This window comes from Haematobia irritans, chromosome 1 (genome assembly GCF_050003625.1).
Source record: "Haematobia irritans isolate KBUSLIRL chromosome 1, ASM5000362v1, whole genome shotgun sequence".
NCBI classification, from domain to species: Eukaryota; Metazoa; Arthropoda; class Insecta; order Diptera; family Muscidae; genus Haematobia; species Haematobia irritans.
The window spans coordinates 232,042,995-232,063,008 of NC_134397.1; the positions used below are offsets into that span (position 1 = coordinate 232,042,995).

A 20,014-nucleotide genomic window follows, 5' to 3' on the forward strand; every position below is an offset into this window, starting at 1 on the left:
CTCTTTTTTTTTATTTCTCGGCCATTTAGAAGATGATTTGCATAAGACACATATTATATAATATTTTGATCACCCGTCTAATTTTTTGGATTGTAACTTTCAAACTGGTATAAATACAAAAATTTCATATTTTTACAATTTTTAGATTATGACGGATTTTTTACAGCAGAGCCTATTACCTTTTTCAAAAAACTTGCCAAAAACAGTATTGGGGATTTTTGTGGGGAATTTTAAATTAAATTGGGGATTGTTGGGGATGAAAGCGTCTTATTTTGGGCACAAGAGCCCGAAAAATACTGGCAACACTGCTAATCAGGCAAGCTCCCAACAAAAAAAAATGAAAAATAAATTTGTGTATGTTAAAATATTGCAAGCAAAAAAAAAACGAACAACGATTATATATAACATAAATCTGAAAATCATGTAATTATTATAAGCAAATCATTCAATTCTGTGTCTTACTTGCACATAACTTCGCTCTGTATGTCTCACGCACTCAATCACTCACTCTCTCCTTCTCTATTTTTTGTGGTCTCCTTGCAGATTCATTGATTTTAATTAAAGACAACATAAGGCAATGGGGAAAAACAGGACAGACAGACACAAAAATTCAATCATTCAATGAAGTGATTTACCATCATTAATTCTTCAATCAAAAGAACGAATCAACTGAAATAACAACATTGTCGGTTAGCGGCTATCGGAAACTGAAACACAAATGACAAAGGAAGAGAGCAAACCTCAAACACAACACACAACCAGCCATCCACCCACTCACTCAGAGAGAAGAGCAACAATAATACCAGCAAAAAAACATCATCCCAAAGGGAGTTTTCAATCGAAGCAAAACAAAAACAAATGAATGAGAATCTAAGTCAAGCACTTCAAGAATAATGAGACGAAAACAAAAAAACATTTAAATGGCTTCATTGAAATCTATGGCAATAGCGATGCTGATGCTGATGCCAATGACGATGATATTGACGCCGCCACCATTCATGAAGATTTGGTCTTTGCGGTTAGAATTCTTAATGGCTAGGAAATGAAAAGCCATCCACATGCCAAGCCAGAAATGAACAAAACTTTCGATGATGCCGTTGATGATTTCGTTGATGAATTCCAAGAAGATGCAAATGAAGATAACAACCATTTTGATGAATAACTGTCATTTGCACAAGGACCTTGCCGATGCTAATAACTCGAATAGAGAAAGACGAAATGACCATACCACCACAAAGATAAATATTCACTGAAATTAAACCACCGTATCCAAATCAAAAAAAAAAAGAGGAACACGTGGAAGTTATTTAAAATTAGAATGAATTAAATGAAATGATTACAATCACTAGGCCAATATAAATCAAAGCAGTAATAGCAGCAAAATCACACAAAACACAATTTAATTTTGATGAAAAAATAACAGCAATAAATCGAAGAAGATTAACAAAAGTAAATCCTACATTCAATAAAAAGTAATTATTTGTGTGTGTGTGTGTATGCGATTAATTTATCCTCATCATCATCATCATCGTGTAACGAAAAACGCCACAATCAAAATCAAATCATCTGTCAAGACAATCGTTCTTATTATCGGTTATTCGATACACATTCCAATTTAATTTAATTCGTCATGTGATTATGGTTACAGGCATCACCTTTGCAGGTTCAATAGTAACGAGCAACGCCTCCATTAATTTCTTACGACGGAAATTACTGTGATATCATCAAGTAAGTAATCAAAGATATATTTTTTTTTTATTTAAAAAAACCATCGGAATTGTATGAGAATGGGGCGTAATGGAATTTTGTCTACTTTTGTCTTCTTTCCGACACTTGCAAATCAAGGGCATTGGAAAAAAGCAGGCCGAAGGTTGATGATTTTACTCAAACTTATAATCTCCGTCTCGCTAACTTATGATTGAACATTAATAAAAGTTAGGACTACTTTATTGAAATTGAAAAAGTAGCATGAAAAGTTCTCAAAACAAAAGGAGATTGATCTTTACTTGAATGTAAAATTTATAAAATCGTGCTAGAGAGAAAAATCGTTTCACTTAGTTGTACTGTTTGAAGGCAGTAGCTCTCATTACTCAAAATAAATTTTGAGAGGGTTGTATTTTATATTTCGCGAATAGAGAACGAAAACAAATATTGATAATCAAAAATCACTTTATTGTTTTTCATATTCCTCATTAAGATATATACATGTCTATACATGCATTTGAACCAATTGTCGAGGCACTTTTGCCACTCTAATTCAGGTATCTCCAAAGCATGCATTCTGAATGCAACAACCGCCTCTTTAGGTGTCAACAAAACTTGACCTCTGATTTTATTTTTTTACGTATGGGAATCATTTTTTCCTGTTCCAAGTCTGGACTTTACGACGGATAAACCATCAAATCGATATGTTGTGGCCTTAAAAATACTGTTGTTTAATCCTTTCGACCCCGAATTTTTATCGGTATCGCTAAATTTTTTTTTTTATACTTTTAGTCATGTTCATGGCATTTAAGAAGCGTCTTGCCAAAATTTCGGGTCGCCACGCCCATCCGTTTGGGCGGTAGAGAATGTTGCCTGTGAGCAACTTTGGGCAATTGTGACAATATGTGTTGCATTTGTTCTCACAATATGTTCAGCTTTTGAGTAAGTTTTCTACCACTATGGCATGGATTTCGATCCAATCTGATATTCACATTTCGGTGTTTCATTTCTGGTGTTGTTATCGTTTTTTTGTTTTTATTTAAAGTACAATTCTATTAATACCATTAATATATAACTCAGTCTTTACTCCGTATAAATTCACTTTTTATGACTCTAAAACTGTTTTCTCTATACCAGCGTATCATACACCCACCCATTAAAACGCATATAACAATCCAAACAACAGCTGTTTACACTAAAAAACAGACAAGGTCAATATTTTTTGAAAACTCAAAATATCTTCAGCGATATTGCGATATTATTGACATATTTACAGAAAAAAGCATACTTTTCCTCTGTTGTTCCTGGGAACACGGTTGCCACTCGGGGCAAACATAATCTACCAACATTTGGAGCAAATTTTATGCAAAAACTACCAAACAAAAAATCCTATTTCGCAATTTTTTTTTTTATAGAAAAATATGTCCTAATTTTATTTAAAATAAAAATTATCAGTATTTTATTTCTATAGAAAAATTTGTCAATATTTTATTTTTATAGAAAAATAATTTTATTTTTATAGAAAAATAATTTTATTTTTATTTTGTCAAATAAATTTGACAAACATTCTTTTCCTCTGTTGGTTAAGCTACACTTTCAAAATTTCATTTCTATAGAAAATTTTTGTCCAAATTTTATTTCTATAGAAAATTTTATCAAAATTCTATACCTATAAAAAATTTTGTCAAAATTTTAATTCTATAACAAATTTTATCAAAATCTTGTCAAAATTTTATTTAAACAAAAAATGTTGTCAAAATTTTATTTCTATAGAAAATGTTGTCAAAATTTTATTTGTATTAAAAATTTTGTCAAAATTTTATTTGTATTAAAAATTTTGTCAAAACTTTATTTGTATTAAAAAATTTGTCAACATTTTATTTGTATTAAAAATTTTGTCAAATTTTTTATTTCTATAGAAATTTTGTCAACATTATATTTCTACAAAAAATTTTATCAAAATTTCATCTCTTTAGAAAAGTTTATCAAAATTTTATTTCTATAGAAAATATTGTCAAGACTTTATTTATATACGAAATTTTGTCAAAATATTATTTCTGTAGAAAATTGTGTCAAATTTTTATTTCTATTGAACATTTTGTCAAAATTTTATTTCTACAGGAAATTTTGTCAAAATTTTATTTGTATTAAAAATTTTGTCAAAATGTTATTTGTATTAAAAATTTTGTTAAAATTTTATTTCTACAGAAATTTTGTTAACATTATATTTCTACGGAAAATTTTATCTAAATTTTATTTCTATACAAAATTTGTCAAAATTATGTTCCTATAGAAAATTTTATCAAAATTTCATTTCTATAGAAAAGTTTATCAAAATTTTATTTCTATAAAAAACATTGTCAAAACTTTATTTCTATACGAAATTTTGTCAAAATTTTATTTCTATAGAAAATTTTGTCAAAATTTTATTTCTATAGAAAATTTTGTCAAAATTTTATTTCTATAGAAAATGTTGTCAAAATTTTGTTTCAATAGAAAATGTTGTCAAAAATTTATTTCTATTACAAATGTTGTCAAAATTTTATCTCTATAGAAAATATTGTCAAAACTTTATTTCTATACGAAATTTTATCAAAATGTTTGTTCTATAGAAAATTTTGTCAAAATTTTATTTCCATTTGTTTTGTTTTGTTATTGTTGGTTTTGTTCTTTAAGCATTGTTGTTGTTTTTATTGCAGCTTAAAACCATACATTGACTAAACTACAAGTGTAGCTTAACCAACAGAGGAAAAGAATGTTTGTCAAATTTATTTGGGCAAAGCCCTATAGACTGCAAGATGGTTGGATGGACGCACGTTTCGGAATTACCACATTCCTCATCAGCATCCTCTACTTGCAGCAAAACTATCAACCAATTATCAGAATAAATTCAGGCAGTTTATTAAACCCAACAAAAACCACACTTGAACCCTCCGAAAAAAGGTTTTGCATTGATAGCCGGCTTATGCCGAAATAAATTCGAAACAAACATTTCTCTTTTCCTATGCCACTGTCAAATCATCGATTTGAATTCACATGGCTGGGTTTTTTTAGCGTGCCTCCTCTTCTTTTTCCATTTGTTTTGTTTTGTTATTGTTGGTTCTGTTCTTTAAGCATTGTTGTTGTTTTTTATTGCAGCTTAAAACCATACATTGACTAAACTACAAGTGTAGCTTAACCAACAGAGGAAAATAATGTTTGTCAAATTTATTTGGGCAAAGAGGAGGCACGCTCAAAATAAACCCAGCCATGTGAATTCAAATCGATGATTTGACAGTGGCATAGGAAAAGAGATATGTTTGATTCGAATTTATTTCAGCATAAGTCGGCTATCAATGCAAAACCTTTTTTCGGAGGGTTCAAGTGTGGTTTTTGTTGGGTTTAATAAACTGCCTGAATTTATTCTGATAATTGGTTGATAGTTTTGCTGCAAGTAGAGGATGCTGATGAGGAATGTGGTAATTCCGAAACGTGCGTCCATCCAACCATCTTGCAGTCTATAGGGTTTTGCCCAAATAAATTTGACAAACATTCTTCTCCTCTGTTGGTTAAGCTACACTTGTAGTTTAGTCAATATATGGTTTTAAGCTGCAATAAAAAACAACAACAAATTTTATTTCTGTAGAAAATTTTGTCAAAATTGTATTTCTATAGAAAATGTTGTCAAAATTTTATTTCTATAGAAAATTTTGTCAAAATATTATTTCTATAGAAAATTTTGACAAAATATTATTTCGATAGAAAATTTTGTCAAAATTTTATTTGTATTAAAAATTTTGTCAAAATTTTATTTCTATAGAAATTTTGTCAACATTATATTTCTACAAAAAATTTTATCAAAATTTTTTTCTATAGAAAATTTGTCAAAATTATGTTTCTATAGAAAAATTTATCAAAATTTTATTTCTATAGAAAATGTTGTCAAAATTTTATTTCAATAGAAAATGTTGTCAAAATTTTATTTCTATAACAAATGTTGTCAAAATTTTATTTCTATAGAAAATTTTGTCAAAATTTTATTTCTATAGAAAATTGTGTCAAAATTTTATTTCTATAGAATATTTTGCCAAAATTTTATTTCTATAGTAAATTTTGTCAAAATTTTATTTATATTAAACATTTTGTCAAAATTTTATTTCTATAGAAATTTTGTCAACATTATATTTCTACAGAAAAGTTTATCAAAATTTTATTTCTATAAAAAATTTGTCAAAATTATATTTCTATCAAAATTGTATTTCTATAGAAAATATAGTGAAAATTTTATTTCTATGCGAAATTTTGTCAAAATTTTTGTTCTATAGAAAAATTTGTGAAAATTTTGTATCTATAGAATTTTTTGTTCCAAATTTTAATTCTATAGAACATTTTGTCAAAATTTTATTTTTAAAAAAATTTGTCAAAATTTTATTTCCATAGAATTTTTTTTAAATTTTATTTCTATATTTCAGAAATACTCTAGTATATAAACTGCTACCGCTCCGCTACACGCAAAAAATAATTCTTTCCTCACAAACGAAATTTTAGACAAACAAAGTTCGTTTCTCATTTGCTTTTCGCTGTAAGGAAGTGTATTTGGAAGAAAAAAGTATATACTTTTTGTGATAAACGTTTATTCTTTTCCAGGATGTAAAAAGAATTTCATAATGACTAGCTCAAAAAAAACATTGTTTTCTTGCAAATTGCATTTTCCCTCACATCTTTCTCACATCCACGAGGTTTTTAGTTCTTAACACCTTTTCCTGTAATACCAACAATGTAGAAGAAATTATACGATTTTATAAATTTTTAAATTGTTTGTTTACATTACGCCTAGATGGAGAATCGAACCGAATATATATATATATATATATATATATATATATATATATATATATATATATATATATATATATATATATATATATATATATATATATATATATATATATATATATATATATATATATATATATATATATATATATATATATATATATATATATATATATATATATATATATATATATATATATATATATATATATATATATATATATATATAGCATAGCTTGCGGCGCCCACGAACCGAATAAACAATGTTTATTTAACAGAAACAAACATTTAATTTGACACCGTGGAGCAGTGGTTGCTACGTCCGACTTGCATGCCAAGGGTCGTGGGTTCGATCCCTGCTTCGACCAAAGTTTTTTTTTTACATATACTCCAGGTATGTTCGGAAGATTCCGAAAACTATTCAACATTACATTGTACTATATTAAATTTTGAACTGTAAAATGTGTCTTATTAAAGACCTAAAGTCAGAAAAGAACAGTGTTTGATATAAACGAAATAAACTGTGTTTTTGTTTCAAAAATAACTTTTTTATTGAAAAAATAAAAATTTTGTAACAAACGAATTTTTTGGTGATAAAAGTTTAAAATTTTCGAAGCAATTCAAAAAACTCTAACAAAAGAAAAACGTTTTCCAAACGTTTTTGCGTGTAGAGATTGATGAACACATTTCTTTTATTTTTAATTTTTCTTTCTTACTTGCTATCGTACAAAATATTTCTTAGCCTATTCTTACAATACCTTATCTTCTAATCCCTAAGTAAACACAAGCTATAAATACTTTAAACTCTAGATAAGACTAAATATAGGAACATATAAACATGAATTGATAACAAGAATGCATTAGCTCGCTATGGTTACAATTGCTTTAAGTACAGATAGCACCATGTGTTTGCCTACGATAAGTGATGTTTGAGAAATTCAAACACCCTTTAGTTGTTAAGAATTCTACCAATTTCCAATTTCTGGTAAAATTCTACCAACTGTGGCAACCCTGCCAAGGAACCAGCCCTGATTAATATTACTAAAGACACCACGTGTTTATCTCGTTTTCTCTTGGGCGTTGCAAACATAGGCCAAATTTCAAGTCGATTGGAATTAAGCTGGGACCTAGACTTAGACAAACGGACGGACATGGCTATATCGATCCAGGGACTGTCGACTCCTTCGGGGTGTGGAAACATAGGCCAAATTTCAAATCGATTGGACTAACACGGTGACCTAGACTTTGATTACAAAAATGTGTTCATAGACAGATGGCTATATTGGTCCAGGGACTAGCCTTGAGCAAAATTGCTAAAGGCACCATGTGTCTATCTCGTCTGAGTGTTGCACTAACTTAAAATAACAAAGTATTTTAAGATAGAGTAGTTCAGGGTATAAAAATTAGTATGATAAAAAAAATTACCAAATTAAATACATTTTCGAACGTTCGAATTTCCATTTAGAATTTCCATCTTAGAACATTCGAATGTCCTATCAATGAAAACAGCTTTATCTCTTCAGAATATGATATATTCAAAAGAGAATTCGTATCTATTAATATCCAAATTTTCACGCTTTTATCTATAACATCTGATAAAAAACTAAAATTAAAACGCATTTAGTTTAATAGAAAAAAAATATTTATTTTCAATCAATTTACCTCCGTTAAGTTAAATACAAAATAAAAATAACCTTTGAAGAAATTAAACCCCAATATAACATCCTTTTCCCTTTTCTTGCAGTAACCCATACGTAATCTGTGGCCACGTGTGTGTGTGATCACAACGTGGGCATAGCGGCTATGAAGTCGCTCCTCGAGACGCCATCAACTAACGCATTATGGCCCACATCAGCACTCAAATCAATAGCGGCATCAACAATTAAAACATTTAACAGCGGAAACACTGCCAGTCCACACCAACAACGACGGTCAACATACAATCACACATCGTCGTCATCACCCACTTCCATATCAGCAACACTTGAGCAACAACCTTTGTTAGAGACATCATCACAGCGACAACGTGGTTATAATGAAGCAACATCCGTATCTGCAGTGGTTTCTAAAAATGCGGCCAATGCATCATCGACCACCCTAACAGAGATATTAAGGAGGAAGGAAGCATTGCAACCACCACCACCACCACGACGAGAACCTGCAATACCCATGTTAAACAGAGCTGCCAATGGTGCTACATCGCCAACATCTCTAACGAACTCATCATCATCATCATTGCCGCTCGTAACATCATCATCAACATCGTCTTCATCCGCGTTAACATCTCTACCTTTATCGCAACACAAATTTACCCATCTACAGACCTCGTCCTCATCCTCCGCACCGCCACCATTGCTCACAGCAAACCACAATACATCACACACCTCATCATCGCCCTCGATATCATCGCCAGCTGTTTTCAATGATTCGGTGAAAACATTAACTTCTGCTTTAACAACGGGTACCTTAAACGATGCCGCCGATGCAGCAAATACAGCCACCATTTCTGCCTCCTCCTCAGCCTCATCGTCGTCTCATTCACATTCCTCTGCCACCAACAATGCCTTAGATGAAAATTTATTTTCCACGCCGTATAGTTATCTCGATGGTTACAGTTCCACATCATCCATTGTAGACGCAGCCATTTCCTCGCCGAATAGCATTCTTCTCACCAACAACAATGCCAGTTACTTTGGCACAGCATTCAATTTAAGTCTTCACGAGAATTCCACGTCGTTGTTGGCATCATATTCCTCATCATCGGATGTTAGTATCGTCGATAATGATGGCACTGCCCTGAGTAGCAATGCTGGTGGTGGTGGTAGTGACGACGTCAACGATAATTGGATGGACTTGTCCATAGTCATTGTGAAAGGCTTTATATTTTTTTCCATTATTCTGGCTGCCGTTCTTGGTAATGCGTTGGTTATAATTTCCGTTCAACGTAATCGTAAATTACGGTAAGTATGTGTATGTGTGTGTGTTATTATGCATCCATTATAATTAAGGGGAGAGACTTAACTCGCCCATTTCTAATATGCCAGATATATTCATTGATACCAATATTTTCATTAGTTGTATAAAAATTCGCAGTTTCGGAAGAGTTTCCATAACGAAAGAGGGGGAAATAAGGATAGCCATCGATGGGGGTGGCGGTCTATGATTTCCTTTATCCTGGTTTATTGAGTTTTGATTTCCTTTTATTACCATCAACAAAATTTTATTTAAAATTTTCTTTGTATTTACAAAAGCAACAGCATGGGATATTCTCGTCATGGGCCTTATACGTCATGCTGGACTAATTCAAATGAAATAGAAATAACTTTATTAATAAATAAAATTAAAATTTATATTTCAACTACCGTTTCAAAGAGAAGTAAAATAAAGGCATTTCTGTAACCATAGATTGTCACGTAATATATTTATACCCTTAACCAGAAGGAATTTTGTCAATATTTTATTTCTACAGAAAATTTTGTCCAAATTTTATTTCTATAGAAAATTCGGCAAAATTTTATTTCTATAGAAAATTTTCTAGAAATTGTATTTCTATAGAAAATTAGGCAAAATTTTATTTCTATAGAAAATTTTCTAAAAATTGTATTTCTATGGAAACTTTTCTCAAAAATTTATTTTTATAGAAAATTTTCTCAAAATTTTATTTTATTTTAATATTTTTGGGGTAAACTTTATAAACTTGCAAACAAAAGAAAAAGAACAGATACTGGAATAACCTTGTCAGCTGCCAGACGAGCGATTTAGAAATAACAGCAACCTGAAGGTGTTTGCGAGAAAACAGTAAAATTTTAGTTCTATAGTAAATTTTGTCAAAATTTTTTTTCTATTTTTTTTTTTAATTTCTTTTGTAAAAATTTGTTTTCTACTAAAAAATTTTATCAACATTTTGTTTCTATAGAAATCTTTGTCAAAATTTTATTTCTACAGAAAATTATGTCCAAATTTTATTTCTATAGAAAATTTTGTCAAAATTTTATTTCTGTAGAAAATTTTGTCAAAATATTCTATAACAAATTTTGTGAAAAGTTTATTTCTGTAGAAAATTGTGTCAACATTTTATTTTTATAGAAAATTGTGTCTAAATTTTATTTTATACAAAATTGTTGTCAAAATTTTATTTCTATAGAATTTTATGAAATTATTATTTCTATAGAAAATTTTGTGAAAATTTTATTTCCATAGAAAATTGTGTCTAAATTTTATTTTATAGAAAATTGTTGTCAAAATTTTATTTCTATAGAAATTTTATGAAAATATTATTTCTATAGAAAATTTTGTCTATATTTTATTTCTTTGGAAAATTTTGTCAAAATTTTATTTTTATAGAATACTAGCGTAACCCGGCCCGCTTCGCTGCGCCTTCCGAAGCGTATTTGGAGGAACATTTTGCATTAAATTAGTCAACTATATCCTTCGTGCTGAAAACAAATTCGAAAAGATTTCAATTCTTTTAAACAAATCGGACTACTTGATTTTTCGTTTATAGGTACAAATACGGCGGGAGAGGGTGTACCCTTTCCTCCAATTTTTTTTAATAATGTTCTGTATTCAAGTAGTTGGACAATCTTCTATATTTCTTGTGAATTTTAAGTGGGGTTTGTCAAGGAAAGGTATCCTTCTCCTCAACATATCTGAAAATTAAGCACTATATTATAAAAACATACAAAGAATTACTGTTTCCCATCCAATAAAAAACAAAATTAGTAAAAAATTTTACCACATTAACATTTGCTAAAATGTTGGAAAATGATGCACTCTCTACGTTGGCTGCCAATTTCATGTAAAGACTTCTTTACTAAAAAGAAGTCTGGCAGAAGCCTGTACAAAAATCATAAAATTATGTACCGAGTTCCCATTTACGGACAACCCTCTACTTTCAACTTAAGAAAAAAAAAGACAAAAGGGAACCCTCTCTTTACTAAAAAGAAGACTAAAAAGAAGTCTGGCAGAAGCCTGTGCGAAAATCATAAAATTATGTACCGAGTTCCCATTTACGCACAACCCTCTACTTTCAATTTAAAAAAAAACGGACAAAAGGGAACCCTCTCCCCACCTTCGCTCCACTCCGACCTGATATCGGACTATCACGTACCCTATATTAATTTCGCAACTACTCAATAGTCCCTATAAATTCTATCGAAGTAAATCGATAAAGTTTATTTCAATTTTCCCCTTCCCCAACCAGATATCGAAAAATCATATACTAATTTAAAAATTATGTATAAATTTAATCACCTCCTGCCACGTCCCTGTAAATTTCAAGTAGATCGGAGATGTTTAAATTGTGCTCTATTGTTTTAAAGGGACGTCACTTTCCCCGATACAATATCAACACCCCTAACCTTCCCTGAAAATTCTTGAAACTTTCCTTCAAGTGTGGGGCAAGGAAGGTTGCCTCTTCGTTCATAACCTTCCCCCACTGCTTTTGTAAATTTCAAGAAAACTTAAATTTTTTTTTGTAGTTTTAGAGGAGGACCTCCTCCCCGACCAGATGTCGAAAAGCGTATCTTTTGTAAACGTCCCAGAAAATGTCAATCAAATTATAAGTCTAAAGGGCGGCCTCTCTTCCGTCCAAATATCACAAAATCAGGTATCAACTCTTACAGTTGACGGAGGTTACGATCTCTCCCCAGTCCTCTGTAAATTTCAAGTAACTCGGTAAAGTTTAATTGTTTTTCTGTATGTACTTAAGAGGAGCGGATGTCTCCCTATGCCCTTTTATTTTTATTAAAAAATCAGGAACCTGATATAAATTTCGTAACCCATGTTTTCTGTAAAATTTCAGTCGGGGGAGTTTAGTTTTGTTTGAACTTTCAAAAAAACAAATTGGGCAAAGGGGTGGTCCCCCTCCCCGACCAAATATCGAAAAATAATGTAGCGGATTTTTGTCTACATGCCAACCCCAACATTCAATGAAAATTTCAATAAAATCTAAAAAATCTAAAAAAAATTTTCAAAGTTTTATTTCTATAGAAAATTTTGTGAAAATGTTATTTCTATAGAAAAGTGTGTCAAAATTTCATTTTTATAGAATATATTGTCAAAAGTTTATTTCTATAAAAAATTTTCTCAAAATTTTATTTTTGTAGAAAATTTTGTCAAAATTTGTATTTCTATGGAAAATTGTGTCAAAATTTTAATTTGTCAAAATATTCTATAAACAATTTTGTGAAAAGTTTATTGCTATAGAAAATTGTGTCTAAATTTTATTTTATAGAAAATAGTTGTCAAAATTTTATTTCTATAGAAAACTTTGTCAACATTTTTCTATATTTTTCTGTATTTTCTATAGAAATTTTGTGAAAATATCATTTCTATAGAAAATTTTGTCTAAATTTTATTTCTGTGGAAAATTTTTGTAAAAAAAATTTTTTCTATAGAAAATTTTGTCAAAATTTTATTTCTATGGACATTTTTGTCAAAATTTTATTTCTATAAAAATTTTTGTCAAAATTTTATTTCTATAGAAAACTTTGTCAAAAATTTATTTCTATAGAAATTTTTGTCAAATTTTAATTTCTATAAAAAATTTTGTCAAAATTTTATTTCTATAGAAAATTTTGTTAAATTTTATTTCTATAGAAAATTTTTTCAAAATTTTATTTCTAGAGAAAATGTTGTCTAAATTTTATTTCTGTGGAAAATTTTGTCAAAATTTTTATTTCTATAGAAAATTTTGTCAAAATTTTATTTTATAGAATTTTTTGTCAAAATTTTATTTCTATAGCAAATTTTGTCTAAATTTTATTCCTGTGGAATATTTTGTCAAAATTTTATTTCTATAGAAATTTTTGTCAAAATTGTATTTCTATAGAAATTTTTGTCAAAATTTTATTTCAATAGAAAACTTTGTCAAAAATTTATTTCCATAGAAATTTTTGACAAAATTTAATTTCTATAGAAAATTTTTTCAAAATTTTATTTCTATAGAAAATTTTGTTAAATTTTATTTCTAAAGAAAATTTTGTAAATGTTTTTTTTTTATAGAAAATTACGTCCAAATTTTTTTTATAGAAAATTGCGTCAAAATTTTATTTCTATAGAAAATTGCGCCAAATTTTATTTCTATAGGAATTTTGTCAAAAAAAAAATTTATAGAAAATTGCGTCAAAATTTTATTTCTATAGAAAATTGCGACCAAATTTTATTTCTATAGAAAATTTTGTCAAAATGTTCTATAAAAAATTTTGTGAAAAATTTATTTCTATAGAAAATTGTGTCAAAATTGTATCTTTATAAAAAAAATTTTCAAAATTTTAATTCTATAGAAAATTTTGTCAAAATTTTATTTCTATAGAAAATTTTCTCAAAATTTCGTTTTATAAAAAATTATTGTCAAAATTTTATTTTATAGAAAGTTTTCTCAAAATTTGATCTTATAAAAATTGTTGTCAAAATTTTATTTAATAGAAAATTGTTGTCAAAATTTTATTTCTATAGAACACTTTGTCAACATTTTATATCTATAGCAACCTTTGTCAAAATTTTATTTCTATAGAAAATTGTGTAAAATTGTATCTCTAAAAAATTGTCAAAACTTTATTTCTATCGAAAATTTTGTGCAAATATTATTTCTATAGAAAATTTTGTCAAAATTTTTTTTTATAGAAAATGTGTCCAAATTTTATTTTTATAGAAAATTTTTTCAAAATTTTATTTCTATAGAATAAATTGTCAATAGTTTATTTCTATAGAAAATTTTCTCAAAATTTTATTTCTGTAAAAAATGTTGTCAAAATTTTATTTTTATAGAATATATTGTCAAAAGTTTATTTCTATAGAAAATTTTGTCAAAATTTTATTTTTATAGAAAATTTTGTCAAAAGTTTATTTCTATAGAAAATTTTCTCAAAATTTTATTTCTGTAGAAAATTTTCTCAAAATTTTATTTCTGTAGAAAATTTTATCAAAATTTTATTTCTATAGAAAATTTTTTCAAAATTTTATTTCTAGAGAAAATTTTGTCTAAATTTTATTTCTGTGGAAAATTTTGTCAAAATTTTTATTTCTATAGAAAATTTTGTCAAAATTTTATTTCTATAGAATTTTTTGTCAAAATTTTATTCCTATAGCAAATTTTGTCTAAATTTTATTTCTGTGGAAAATTTTGTCAAAATTTTATTTATATAGAAATTTTTGTCAAAATTTTATTTCTATAGAAATTTTTGTCAAAATTTTATTTCTATAGAAAACTTTGTCAAAAATTTATTTCCATAGAAATTTTTGACAAAATTTAATTTCTATAGAAAATTTTTTCAAAATTTTATTTCTATAGAAAATTTTGTTAAATTTTATTTTTAAAGAAAATTTTGTAAATGTTTTTTTTTTATAGAAAATTACGTCCAAATTTTTTTTTTATAGAGAATTGCGTCAAAATTTTATTTCTATAGAAAATTGCGTCAAAATTTTATTTCTATAGGAATTTTGTCAAAAAAAAAAAATTATAGAAAATTGCGTCAAAATTTTATTTCTATAGAAAATTACGTCCAAATTTTATTTCTATAGAAAATTTTGTCAAAATGTTCTATAAAAATTTTGTGAAAATTTTATTTCTATAGAAAATTGTGTCAAAATTGTATCTTTATAAAAAAAATTGTCAAAATTTTAATTCTATAGAAAATTTTGTCAAAATTTTATTTCTATAGAAAATTTTCTCAAAATTTCATTTTATAAAAAATTATTGTCAAAATTTTATTTTATAGAAAGTTTTCTCAAAATTTTATCTGATAAAAAATTGTTGTCAAAATGTTATTTATTAGAAGATTGTTGTCAAAATTTTATTTCTATAGAACACTTTGTCAACATTTTATTTCTATAGAAACCTTTGTCAAAATTTTATTTCTATTGAAAATTGTGTCAAAATTGTATCTCTAAAAAAATTGTCAAAATTTTATTTCTATAGAAAATTTTGTGAAAATATTATTTCTATAGAAAATTGTGTCAAAATTTTATTTTTATAGAAAATGTGTCCAAATTTTATTTTTATAGAAAATTTCATCAACATTTTATTTCTATAGAATATATTGTCAATAGTTTATTTCTATAGAAAATTTTCTCAAAATTTTATTTCTGTAGAAAATTTTGTCAAAATTTTATTTTTATAGAATATATTGTCAAAAATTTATTTCTATAGAAAATTTTGTCAAAATTTTATTTTTATAGAATATATTGTCAAAAGTTTATTTCTATAGAAAATTTTCTCAAAATTTTATTTCTGTAGAAAATTTTCTCAAAATTTTATTTCTGTGGAAAATTTTCTCAAAATTTTATTTCTATAGAATATATTGTCAAAAGTTTATTTCTATAGAAAATTTTCTCAAAATTTTATTTCTATAGAAAATTTGTGAACTTCCTCTTAGTTGGAAGGGAATATTTTGCAAAATCCACCAAAATATCTAGATTTCTACCAATCTACCAAACAGTACAAAAACGACCATTTTTGGTAGAATTCTACCTATTGTGGAAACCTTGTCTCAAATCCTAGAAAGTATTTATATTCTGAGTAGTGGTGAAGTCTTAAGTCGATCTAGCGATATCTGTCCGACTTTTGAAATCGCAAGCTATCAGCTTTAAATTTCACCCAGAGAAGGAATATGAACACCTCAAACATGTTTCAAGAGCATCATGTTACCTTTGGAATCCTGTAAAAATTTGGAAACAAATTGGATCAAGGTTAGATATGACCCCCATATATATGTATGGCCCGATTTCGACAAATTAAATCATACTGCGCTTATTTATTACCCGATTGTCTTCAAATTTTACACAAAGTAATTTTTTGTAGTACCCTTAAAGTGTATAAAATTTCATCAAATTCGATCCAGATTTAGATATAGCTCCCATATATATGTATCGCCCGATTTTTCCAAATTTAACTATAAAACCTTATTTATTAACCGATCTTACCCAAATTTGGCAGGATATAATACTCTATAGTACTAACTATACCTGCAAAAAATCATCGAAATCAGTTCAGTTTTACATATAACTCCCATATATATGTATCGCCCAATTTTGCCCATAGGACCCTTATTTTGGTTCTCTTGTGGCTTTCACACTTCTTTTTAATATAATTGCTTGGGTTTTAATTAATTTGCTTAATTCTTCGTCGAATGAAGTCCTGGCATTTAACCTTTCCAGGATGTAAATATAGCATTTTTATGTTTTTTGTTTTCAGCCAAAATGAGAATAATTCGCTTTTTTATCTTCACTATTTCTAGAAAAATTAAATTTATTTAAGTATGGGCAAATTTAAATTTATTAAGTATTATCACAATGGACTGAATAGTCTTAGTGAGCCTGAATCTTAATCGGACTGCCACTTTAACCTAACCTATGGACAAGTTTGGGCAGACTTTACAGCACGTAAAAGTATACTTCCTCACGAACAATAACAAGCAAACAATCGCAAACAATTAACAATCGTTAACGAATCTAGTTTTCTTCCTCGCAAATATATGTACATATGTACTAAAATTTTCACAAATAAACAGCACTATTGAAACCACAAATTCAAGTTCAAAAACAAAAATATTTTTTAAAGTGTTTACAACATTTTGAATTACTAATCCTCCTCTTAGAATCCACATTTAAAAGTTTTCTTTATACACTTTTATTGCGAAAAAAATTAAGCACGAAATTTTTCAATTTTTGCTTTCCTTGAGTACACGCAACTTGTATAAATTTTGGTAAACATTGCCAACTTTTTTCTCATGAACAAGGTTGCCAAGTTTTAAATTAGCTTTCGATTAGTACTTTCTAAAATGTTCTAAAGTAATTTCAATTGGAACATTCAATAATTTTTCATTTTTAAAATTTGTCTGTTTTGCCGCTGTTTTGCGATTTCCGCCATAGTGCACTGTCGAAATCAGCCATAGGCAAAGTAATTTATTTTCTACATTTCTTTAAATTAGAGTGTTACAATTATTACGCGTTTACCTTTAACAGATGGTTTTAAGACGAAAAACATCTCATTCCCATACTCCCCTCATATTCGTATTCGTACAAATTATATTCCTATAATTCTCATTGTTTTAGCTCATTCTCCCATTGTCTCTTAAACTGTATTCCCCAGCTCAACATAGCAAAAGCCAAACTCAAAACCATACCACACAGCCAATTAAACACCAGCCACTCACACTATCGCACGAACTTCAACTAAGGCATATTTAGAAAAAATGCAAATTTCTCCAACTAAAACTAAATAAAATTGAACAATTAAAGAAAAACGAGAATAAAAATTAAAAATTAGATATGACATACAGAAAATAGTCTTTTGATTAATAATAAATAATCTTCAACTCCTTATATCTGTTAATGCGTAAGGAGAGCGCTATATACCTGTTAACACTCCATGTTATTTGAGATGTAAATTCTGTAAATGTATACAGTGGATGGTTATTGATCGAAATGGATAATTTTAATCAGTTCAAACGAACGTAAGTTAATTTTATCATTAGTTTAACCGCGGACTTTTCCTTAGCTAATAATAACGGATGATTTAAAATAACACCGCATAATAGAAAACCATTTGTTTCGCTATCCTTAACCGCCCTACTTTTCTACTAAATAAAAATATAAATAACCTTCAATTTAATTCAGGCTACTTATTACTGATGGGGTTTCCTTTAAACGAGCAATTTAAATGGGTTGTTACTACATCCATTTCGAACATATCAAATTATATCAGTTTTTCCTTTTTTACACAAATCCACCCATTATTTGCTCTAGACGCACATTGCAATCATCGCCTTTACCTTCAATGTGTGAGCATACCCTAGTGCGCCGTGCCGATTCCACACTATCACCAAGTGCAAGTTAAAGATGAAGTCCTGGAAGAAGTCACAGTCAACTTCCCTCATTTATTTCTTCCACAATATTGTCGTCGTCCTTTTTTAGCTTTTGCCAAGCAATCCATACCCATGTACCAAGATGTGATTATATTTACGTTTACAATATACTGGGTAATTGGTAATGGAATTAGAAGGAAAAAGGTTAGAAGCAGCACTCATGTCTTGCTAGTGCCATGAAGCAAACACAAAAAAGGGCAAATGGAATATTAAAATGCATTGAATGGTAGTCGTAGAAGCAAGTAAGTGGGAGTAGTAATGGGACCAAACCCCACTACAGGTTATCCTCAATGTTAGTGACCTGATTATGACGCGTTCTTGTTGTCGTTATTGACAGCTGACGGATGTAGACGGATGCAGGCGGAAATAACATTCGATTCTCTACAGGATATAAATGCAGATTGGATTACATTGAATTTTATGAACATAAAATAGAATAAATATACTAGATGGGTTTTTTGTTGTTGTTGTTAGTTATTTTTTTTTTTTTCACATTATAAAATGGGGGGCGTTTTCTTAGTATACCGATATTCGATTTTTTACATAATAATATTTCAACAAAAAACAGATATCGATGCGGCATAAGAGCAATAACGAATCAGAACCAAAGATTTTTTATATGGATTTTTTATAAAAGTGAGAATTATTAACATTATATATACTGTTAAGCGTATAAGAAAATCCGTTGATGTAACACTTTTCATATGATTTGAAATCTATATTCTATATCGGAAAATTTGGATGATTAATACACCTTCTAGGGAGCCACCGTGGTGCAATGGTTAACATGCCCGCCTTGCATAAACGAGGTCGTGGGTTCGATTCCTGCTTCGACCGAACACCAAAAAAGTTTTTCAGCGGTGGATTATCCCACCTCAGTAATGCTGGTGACATTTCTGAGGGTTTCAAAGCTTCTCTAAATGGTTTCACTGCAATGTGGAACGCCGTTCATTGAGCTTAAAATGGAATCGGGCAGCACTCAGTGATAAGAGAGAAGTTCACCAATGTGGTATCACAATGGACTGAATAGTCTAAGTGAGCCTGATACATCGGGCTGCCAACTAACCTAACCTAACCTAACCTACACCTTCTATCCCCTCAAAAACGCTAAATCGGGAGACCAGTGTGTATGAGGATTATATCGAAGCCTTACCGATATGAATCAAAATCTACAAATCGAGATATAGGTCTGTATTGGGGCTATACCACACAGGTCTAAAATACCTCTAGACGTCAAATCGGGAGATTCGTCTATGGGCGGCTATACCAAAACAAGGACCGAAACACACCATATTCGGCGCACGCTCAAGAAATCGATTAATATGGGGGTTTACCAAAATAAAGACCGATCAATATTACGTTGTCGAAAAGCACAAGAAATCAAATTGGGAAATCGGTCTAGATATACCGGTATGAAGTGAGCGCCAAGATACAAATGTCTCGATAGGGAACATTTGTTGTGAACGAGCCCTTATTTTTTTTTTGCTTGTTTGCTATGACATCTGTGAAAAATATTTAGAATACATCAAGTCATTGAATATTTTTTCATCGTATTAAAAATATAAAATTTTGTACCACAAAGTGATGATTTGCGGAAAGCATTAATTTTTTTGTTTTCATATGAAGAA

At 28.6% G+C, this 20,014-nt stretch overlaps 1 protein-coding gene across 3 annotated transcripts in view; it reads left to right on the forward strand.

Moving 5' to 3' along the window:
- Positions 1-553: 553 nt before the first annotated feature.
- Positions 554-20,014, forward strand: part of LOC142224564 (octopamine receptor beta-3R-like) — a 99,044-nt gene continuing 79,583 nt past the window's right edge. For all 3 annotated transcript variants that reach the window (XM_075294364.1, XM_075294396.1, XM_075294425.1), the window contains exons 1-2: positions 554-1,728; positions 8,264-9,479. In XM_075294364.1, the coding sequence (XP_075150479.1) occupies positions 8,323-9,479 (1,157 nt within the window). In that variant the 5' untranslated portion in view covers positions 554-1,728; positions 8,264-8,322. The remainder of the gene's footprint in view (positions 1,729-8,263; positions 9,480-20,014) is intronic.